The sequence below is a fragment of the Rhincodon typus genome, chromosome 1, assembly GCF_021869965.1.
Source record: "Rhincodon typus isolate 14 chromosome 1, sRhiTyp1.1, whole genome shotgun sequence".
Classification (NCBI taxonomy): domain Eukaryota; kingdom Metazoa; phylum Chordata; class Chondrichthyes; order Orectolobiformes; family Rhincodontidae; genus Rhincodon; species Rhincodon typus.
Genome location: NC_063332.1, coordinates 155511824 through 155521774, shown reverse-complemented (window position 1 = coordinate 155521774; position 9951 = coordinate 155511824). Strand labels below are relative to the sequence as shown.

General features: G+C 42.7%; 1 protein-coding gene across 1 annotated transcript; it reads right to left on the bottom strand.

Moving 5' to 3' along the window:
• Positions 1–2546: 2546 nt before the first annotated feature.
• On the bottom strand, positions 2547–9945 carry LOC109932692 (protocadherin-18-like). Its single transcript, XM_020531838.2, has 4 exons — positions 7034–9945; positions 5192–5280; positions 4937–5103; positions 2547–3416 (listed from the first exon to the last, which is right to left on the bottom strand). Exons 1-4 carry the CDS (start codon positions 9515–9517, stop codon positions 2764–2766), a joined length of 3393 nt encoding a protein of 1130 aa, XP_020387427.2. The 5' UTR covers positions 9518–9945; the 3' UTR covers positions 2547–2763.
• Positions 9946–9951: the final 6 nt, after the last annotated feature.

Sequence of the window (9951 nt, the reverse complement as noted above, 5' to 3'; positions counted from 1 at the left end):
CTGTGCAGTTTCCCTGCTTCAGTTTTCTTAATGCTGGTTGCTGGTGGGCCTGCAATGCAAGTCTCTGCTTCCTGGGTTGGCTGGCCAGTGTATCGGACAGGTGTCATGGTGTTCATGAAGTGTTGGCAGATGCCAGTGAGCACAGATAAATGTGGTTGCGGATAGCACCTGAGAATTGTGCCCAGTGATCATGTGGAACAAATGGTGAGATGTATCTGTCAGATACCTACTTTGGGAAAACTTGAAAACAAAGCCAATCTCAGTATTGTTTGGTAAGTTTGGCAAGGTGGGAAACTGAGTATTAATGAGTTGTTGTAGCATTAACAAGGTGTTTAATCCTCATCAAGTGGCATTTCACCACAGCCTAGCAATAATCTCACTGTGCCATTTGGGAAAAGCATAAAGGATAGAGCAAGTGGAAATCGACATTAAGATGGGCCTTGCCAGACATCTTGTCCAATTTTGACATGCCTTGCCATAGCCCACATTGCTTAGGCCCTTATAAAATTACACCCTTAGATTTTCAGAAATTAAGCAGGAGCTCTTAAGTGTCCATAAATTCCAGTCCTAATTAAACTCACAATTAATGTGACCCTGGTGTACAATTCTACTTTGTCTGTCTTGGCTTCACTGCAGCTTTTGAAGTGGCTGCTGCACCAAACCACCTCTATTGTCTAGCTGAGTGCAACTGCCCTCACTTTGTTCCAATTTTACCCTTTCAACTATACGCAGAGTTTTGATCAATGTTACCATCTGAAATGGTCACTCTTCAGATCTTCCGCCCCACCTACAAAGCTAAATCCATGACAACTTTATGTAAGGGCACAGCAGATCCATCAAGGACAATTAAGATCTTGACTACTACTCTTAACACCTCCAATTCCTTAGTCTTGCCAAATTAGTCCTGGAAGAGCTGCAAATTCATCCAATTTAACAAACACGTCCCAAATGTTTTGCTTTTTGGGTGCTCAATAAACCTTTTCCTCACTATCACTTCCACTTTATCTTCTGCAACTGTCTCATGCTGAACCAGGTGGTTTGCAACCTCAATGTCCTATTTGACTCCATCATGAAAGCATGTTACAACTGCATATCTCATCCAGCACTACATCATTTACTGATATTTACTTATTTCCAGCAGGGACTGCATAGGCATTATGTGCTGCTAAAATGCTTTTGGACTTAACTAAATTCAGTCTTTTGACACTCCATCATAAACTCAAGTTCATCTACCACTCTGCTGTCCATATCCTAATCCACATCACATCCTGCTTCCCATCATTCCTACAATTTAAAATTCTTATCCCCGTATTCAAACATCTTTATGACCTCCAACTTCTTAACCTCCCTAACCTCCATCATATTTCTTCATTACTGTAACTTTGTTCACTTATACCTTTCGTTCCATCATTTTGCTGTCAACACAGAAGATCTGAGATTTTTCCCATAAACCTTGATACCTCCTTTAAGATTGTCATTAAACTCCATCTCTTTGACCAGGCTACCAGTAATTACTTCATAAATCTCCTCCTTTTGTATAGATTTTTGTTGGATTATTTCCGTGTAACACTTTGGAACATTTTCCTGTTAATTGACATTTGCATAATACCTTTTGTTGTTCATGAGGTTCAACAAATGGATATCCCAAAAATACATATGCACTCCTTTGAATGCACAGTAAAACCACATAAAAAAGCCATTTTGGAATTAATCAGCTCATCAATACAGTTTCCATTCAAGTTTTTTTTTTAAAATTACATCTCCTTACCATTTAAATTGGTTGGAACATGGTTCAAATAGAATACAGGTGATTAAAGACAATCTAGTATGGAACGTAACTCAACTAGCAATTGAGTGAATTATTTGCCCATTTATATTGTGACCATTAATTCTATAAACAGTGCCTCTTCAATGTTTCACCACAATCTAAAGTCCACACTTTTAAATAATAACAGATGAATAATACACAAACATTCAGACAAGGCTCCAAATATCATGTAATGTATAAATGCTGACTATTCAAAAGGAGTGTGCTGACTTACAATATTTTTTTGATGTTGTAGTGTATCAGAATGTTCTATTTACTCAAACAGCTGTTATATTGACCAAAACAATTGCCATGGCCATGCAGCTACCGTTGTGTGAGCAACCAGTACAAAACTAGATATATCCATGCTAGCACACATCAATTGTGACCTTTATATAAAATCTGTAGCAGTGGTACTGAGTTGTTCCAGTGTCACTAGATGGGACCAGGAGAAATTAAGGCCAGTGCTGTAAGATATCACAAATGAGGGGGAAAAAAAAAACACTATTATATAGTGGTGATATTCTTACCACAAGTTTAAAAAAAGTGGGGTCAATTAGCTCTATACCCAGCAGTGTCCGATGCTTGTAGTAGGATGTTGTCTTCAAAATGTATTGCAAGTGTATTGGTTAAAAGGTGATGCAAAGTGGTTCCACTTGTTATCAATTATCAGATTGAATTATTTATTTTATTACACAAAGTCAATTAGGTTGAAGTTGCTTCACAATGAATGAAGGTAGAATATAAAAATAAGTTTTATTTGAAAAATATAAATAGAATACAAAATGTATTTTTAAAATACAAACATAATTACACAAATTGGTATACTTAATGTGAAAATATAACTGTATTCAAAGTCATAGACACATTTACTTGATAAATGCAAAGTGTTGGCAATGACTATCTTCCAGTTTCCAAAACAAAAGGAAGAGAAAATAAATGTACACAACCATTATTTAGCTCTGCCGGACATCTTGTAAAAGTTTGTTAATTTCTGCTACAAGTTCACTGGCATCAATAAGTTCATGTTTACTCTCGCGCTTACAAGGGGCAAGCTGGCTGAGAACGTTATCAAATTCATCTTCTTCATAATTCTCTGGGATTTCCTCCATGGCTGGCAACCATTTAGAGATGGTTGGTGGATTTATATGATTAACTGGAGCTACGCCAACATTGTTCACTGGGTTCTGGAAGTGCGTGCTTGCTGCCCAAGCTGCCACACCTTGTGGATAGGGAGCTGGCTTCAATGCCAAATGTCCTTTCTTATTTTCCAAAGAACTTACACTGCCAACTTCATTGCATTCTGAATATATGTCCATTTGTGGAGGCAGCAATCGTTGGAAAACACTGTTCATTTCTGACAGGAGGGATGAAGTCCCAAGATCTTCAGTCTCCTCATTCTGGGACTCTTTGCCAAAGGTTAAAAAGCTTGTTTTCTTCTCATTGGAATCGGAAGAGTCACAGTCATCTTCTTGAAGCTGTTGCGTATCCTCACCAGGAATAAACATGTTGCTCCGGTAATCAGTAGAAACACCTGAAGACAGAGGTGGCATCCAGCATTGATCAGAGTGGCCCAATACTTTGCATTCATCTGTGCACAACTTCATTGCTGCAAAACAAAAAACAATTGGAAAGGTTGATCAGAGATCATCGGTGTGAAAGTAAGTGGAGAGTCAAACGACATTTCCTTCAAACACCACCACTATGGGGGTACAAGTAGTTATGTTACAGGACTAGTAACCTAGACGTCTAGATTAATGATCCAGAAGAGTTCAAACCCGACCGTGAAAGCTGAACAACTTCAATTAATTAAATAAAATCTGATATAAAAAGTTAGTACCATTTACGCTGACAACAAAACTACCAGATTAAAACTCATCTGGTTTACTAATAACCATCAGGAAAGAGGTTTGTCGCCAACTCTTCACTGCCTCTAAGATGGCCAGGCAAGCCACTTATTTGTGCTCAAGGTGGCATGTCATCACCACTTGATCAATAATAATTAAGGATTGATGACAAATGCTGACCTTATCAGCGATATCCACATCCCATAAATGAACAAACAAAAAACGTTTTGTGCAGACTAATACTTAACACCTAACACTGCCACATTTTCTCAGAGGTAGGAATTAGTCTTCAGTTTCCACTGATAAATTAATGGACATGTCAATGCACCATACCAGAAATACTAGAAAAGTGCACTGAAGATAAAACATGGCACATTTAATGGTAAGACTAAGGCATAAAGTATTGGACAGAGAAAAAACAAGATGTTCAATCAATAATTTGTGACTTATTTATTTTCAGCTATTGTTTTCTTTATTTCAGTGAATATAACTTGGTTCTTTCCTGAACTCTCAGTAAGCATGTGTCAGTGAGGTTTTCAAGACTGAATATATTGTTCAGCTGGGATCCTTTTATCCACAGTATGCCTTCTACTTCATAGATCGAGACTCCACACAAAGTGTGTTTTGGTTCCATAACTCACTTATTTGCAGTTGATAGTACTGTTAAAAGTGAGAACTCATATACAGTGAGTAAACTTCACATTTCACAGATGCATCATTTGGTTAAGGATTGGAGGTGTATTAAATAGGAAGTAAAAGAGGTTATATTATATTCAAATCTCAACCGTGCTGAATATTTATGCTGTGCTCCCAGAATCAAAACCACGTTCTGGGAGAGTTTAGATCACTTCTAGGTCAAAATATCAGAATTACACAACTCTTGTTACTTTTGAGAAGTACATTCCAGCTTAGATGGAGACATCACAATCATTAAAATCTCTGTCCAGTTGCTAACCAGTCTTGCATGAAATGAGTTTCAAAACAACTCTGAGAGAACTCAAGGCCAAAGCAAAGCAAAAATCTTGGATTCAGTGACAAGTTGCATAATTTGAAAACAAAATTTTAAAAAAATTAAGGTTAATGTAAGCTCCATGACTGAGAGGGGAAACATTTAGCAGCAGTTAGTTTACAGCCAATACTTAATGTTGCTATGAAGGCGTGGAAGCAAACAAATCATCTTGCGATCTTTGATCAGCACTAAAGTGTAGAAAAGCACCAACAGCAAACAATTGTTAACATTCTTAGTAAATACAATGTGTGCTTATTAGTAACACAATTGTACCTGGATGAAATCGATGACTGTCCGTGACAAAGAGATCACTGAAACCTTCCCCTAGAAGTCTATCGATGGGAGAATCTCTGCCCAAATCATAGTCACTATCTCCAGCTTCACTGTCACCCCTACCACTATCCTTCAGACTGAATTTGTCCATATCTTGAAGAGCATATCTACAAAAAGATAATGATAAATTATTAGAACCACAGGTATCATAAAAGTTGATTATAAAAATACAGGAATTAAATGCAACATTTTTACCTGTAACTTCTGGAATATTTATTTCCTCGAAAGTTTGGTCTTGGTTGATACTGGCCTTGATGTAGCATGCTCAGCAGCTGAGAAACTTGCTAAATGCAACAGAAATAAAGAACCAAAAAAATTTACTCCTTGGAAAAACACAAAAATTTCTAATAACATCTGTGATACTTTTTCCACACATAAGGGATGAATTTTCACAAGGGTTGTTCCCAATTGTCTATTGTGACTTCAAATGGATTGACTGTGGAAATCTTGGAAAAACAAGGGTCAACACTGCTTACTCTATTCTTCCAGAGTCTTCGTAGATATTGAAAGGCTAAGTAAATCAGGGAAAATTCACCCCCTGAAAATGTGTACATTTACTTTTCAAAACCGTGTAAGGACATAACGCAAATGGTATGAAGAATGAGGAAATTGCTTTTCTGTAACTGAAATGCTTTTAAAAAACTTCTGTCTACTCGTTTTTCCAATTACAAAATTCCTAGTTACTATTACTTGTAGATTGAGAAATGCATTACAAATTTGTTTCATCTGAACTAATTCCTGTTAAAATTTCAGATGAAGATGGATACTTGAACCTAACATTTGACATCAAAAGTATTCAGTTTTCACTCAATATTGAGTTTGCAGTTCAATGAAAGTTGTGCAGCATAAGTTACATGCTGCCAGTAGAGAATTGATGTCACTAGACTGAGATAGAGTGGAAGTAGGTATTACTGGTAGGAAGATGACTTTCCACTTCAAAACAAAATTAAATATTCCTTAGGAGAAGGAGTCATAAGGGTGTAAAACTAAACAAGCTAAATATAAAATATTATGACTTGTGCTCTTCTATCTATTGAATTAATGCTCAATTACATGGTTGAAATTCCTTACACATTATTTTCAGTAAACCAATTGCTATTTCCACTTTAAATCTGTGCACCCTTGGAGAAGATGTAACTATTTAAATCTAGCAAGTTAACAACACCAATAAAATAGTGCATGAAGGAATAAGATATTAATTACTGTGTACTAATATTTGCTGCAGAGACACAATATAATGTGGTCTACTAAATGTAACAGCATAAAATCAACATGTTGATTTATAAAATAATAATTAAGCTACTATATCAAATGAAACTTCCCATGTGGAGGTGTTTTCAGCACAGAACTGACTGTCTTGAGTCTATTATCAGACACCAAGGCCCTCAGAACTGTTGAAACATTACTCTTCACAATCTTCACAAGCCACTTGAAGGCTCTTTGCTCAGTTCTGTCTCCATGAGCAATGGTTACCTTCTGACATAAATCACTCAAGTAGCCATTTTTAATCTGAAATGGACAGTGGATGATGGGTGATTTGTTCTCATTAAATATCAAACAGCTCTTTTCAAGCCTTTACCCAAAATGCATCTATACTTCCACTATAGGTCACAAGTCAGAAAGAAAAGCTAATTTTACACTATTCTAACTCATATGTTGAAGCTATTTGTAGTATTCTGATGACTATACTTAGATGAAATAATACAGCAATTGAATTGGATCCTAAAAATCAAATCATTCAAGTACTCACACTTCAACTTCCTGAACCATTTGGGAGCCCATTATTTCCATACTTTAACATGAAAGAATGGATAGGAAAGATTTACATAGAAAATCATAGGTTAAAGCATCTTAACAAAGAAATTACACATTGGTAGATAAGCTGATAGCAAAATATGCTAAATACTTCAACTAGTTACTTACTCTCTATTGTGTCAACCAAGAATAGGGTATCAAGAACTGCTTTTAGTTTGGAATCACAAACTGAATGCCAAATAACTTTTATCGTGTATAAAGCACAACATTCAAGACACTAACCTCAACAGGTGGAGAAGTATGTGTAAGCTCCAATGAAAAGTTTTCAGGTAAATGGTTGGAGGATAAAGTCACCAAGCTGTTGAGAGACTGGCGGCTATGATTGGTTTGTCTGCTGCACATCTGACCCCGATCTATTCCTGAGAGAGTTGGCGAAGAGGAAGGAGTGGCCTTATGCTGCGATCTGATGGGAAGAGTGCCAGTTGCCGTGTGCACCAGAGTGATGTCACCTTTGTGAATCTGCCTGGATGGTCGCTTGGGGTGGTGCTGATAGGTGGATTCTGCCACTCGGCAGTTGTAAGATCTGTTGTCCTTCTTTTCGCGATTGCATCTTGTGGCAAACATTGCCATGATGATAAGCAAAACAGCACAAATTACACCCAGTGATATGATGATGATCATAGAGTCATCTAAACTATTCTGCTCATCATGGTGGATTTCTTCTCCAAGTTCAGCCAGCACAACTTTTAGGGCAGCCACTGTGCTCAGACTTGGGATTCCTTTGTCTTGCACAGCCACCATGAGGTCCCAACTTTTCTCCTCACCCAAAACCCAGCTCTCATTGGTATAAATGTCACAAGTTCTTGGATCCAAAGTAAAAAGCCCATGTTGGTTTCCCTCAAGGATGCCACAAGTGAACTCGGCATTGATGCCTGCATCCTTGTCAACCACTGTTATGGTAGTCACTAAATAATTGGGCCCAGCATCAGTAGGGATTGGGACTTCTGCCGTGCCATTCCGCAAAACGGGCTTAAGAATGGCTGGCGAGTTATCGTTCTGGTCAAGAATGGTCAGGACAACAGTGGTGTTGTTAGTAAGCTGAGGGGTCCCTCCATCCCTGGCCTGGACCGTAAATGAAATCCTGCTCATCTCTTCACGATCGAAGGTCCTCAGTGCATAGATTGCTCCAATAGATGGATCAATGGTCAGGTAGGTAGTGATGGAGCTGCCAGAGATGTAGGACTCCAGAATGGTGTAGGTCACCTGGCTGTTCTCGGCAAAGTCCGCGTCGGTGGCTGTCATCAAGGTGATGAAGAGCCCGGGAGAGTTGTTCTCCAGCAGGAACAGTTCGTACGTACTTTTCTGGAACTGGGGGGCATTGTCGTTATCGTCGGCGACCTGGACGGTGAGGTACTGGACGGTGGTAAAACTCGGAGTGCCCAGGTCCTCGGCGATCACCTCCAGCCTGTACTGGGCGATCTTCTCACGGTCCAGGGTCTGGTTGGTCTGGATCATGTAGTTTTTCTCGTTGGTCTGCAGGATCCTGAAGTGACCGGCGTGGCCCTGGAGGCGGCAGGTCACCTGGCCGTTGGTGCCCGAGTCTCTGTCGTCGACCCGCACCACGGCCACGAAGGTGTCGCGGGGAGCGGCCTCGGACACCGAGGCCACGTCGCTGCCCAGCGGGACCAGGCTGACGGCGATCTCGGGCGGGTTGTCGTTGACGTCCAGCACCTGGACGAGGATCTTGCAGTGGGCCGGGATGGAGTTGGGACCCAAGTCCTGAGCCTGGGCGTCGATCTCGTAGGTCTGGCTCAGCTCGTAGTCGACCGGGCGGAGCAGTAGCAAGTGCCCGGTGTCCGGGTCAATGCGGAAGGTCTCCATCACCCGGGGGGACGCGTGGCTGCCGAACGAGTAGACCACCCTCCCGTTGCTGCCTTGGTCCGGGTCGGTGGCGTTCAGGTCCAGGAGGAGCGAGCCTTGGGGCGAGTCCTCGGCCAGGCGGACGGTGTAGGAGGAGCGCTCGAAGACCGGGCTGTTGTCGTTCGAGTCGGCCACGCTGATGCGGAGCAAGGACGAGCCCGATCTCGGAGGGTCTCCGTGGTCGCTGGCGACCAGCCTCAGTTCGTAGCTGGCCTGGCTCTCCCGGTCCAACTCCCGGACCACCACCAGGTCGGCGGACTTGGCGCCGTCGGCCCCGGTGCGGACCTCCAGGGCGAAGTGAGGGTTCGGGCTGAGCGTGTAGGTGTGGAGCGAGTGCTCGCCCAGGTCCGGGTCCACCGCGCTGTCCAGCGGGAAGCGGGACCCCACCGAGGCGCTCTCGAAGATCTCCAGCGGGATAGCAGGGCGCGGGAAGTGGGGCGAGTGGTCGTTGATGTCCAGCACCTCGACCTCGACCTGGATGAGCTGCAGGTGCTCGGTGGGCAGGGTGATCACGTCGAAGGCGATGCGGCACGCCGCCGCGCTCGGCTTGCACAGCCTCTCCCGGTCCAGGCGCTCGGCCACGCTCACCTCACCGTCCCGTTCCCGCACCGACAGCAGAGACGCATTCACCCGCTGCTGCATCACCCGGAACCGCTGAGACGACGGGTTGAGCTCAGCCGCCAGGGTCTCGGACAGCCTCCCGATCACCGTGCCGACCGGCTGCTCCTCGTACACTTGGTACTTGACGGTGATAGCGGCCACTCCTTGTCCCAGCCACACGCTCAGCACAAGGGCCAGGAAGAAAGTCCGCTGGCGCCTCTCACCCGCTTCTTTCCCCATCTCCATCAACTTCTGGAACGCCTTCAACTCTCTACTCTCTATCCCAGAAAGAATAAACTCCCTATCGATTCCCACCGAGCCCACTCTTCTTGTTCACTCACGGGACATCACATTGGACGCTAGGGCTTCTTTTTTTTGGCAGCGGTCAGGACAAAAAGCAGGCTTCATGTAACAAAGTCGCGGCGCCCCGCAGTCGCGTGCTAAGTTTTCTTTCAGCCAGAGAGTCAATGCTATCGAAGAAGTTTTTCTGCAGCTGAAATATGGTGTTTTCTTTTTTTGTTGGGGAGGGTGGCCGTTCGAGGTGGAAGAGGAGACGAGGTTGTCTGATGACCTCCCCCGGGCTCTGACCCTCACGCTCAGGCGGCTGTGTTACACTCTCCCTCGGGCGGCTGGTTACACTCTCTCCCTGGGCTCTGACCCTCACTCTGAGGCGGCTGTGT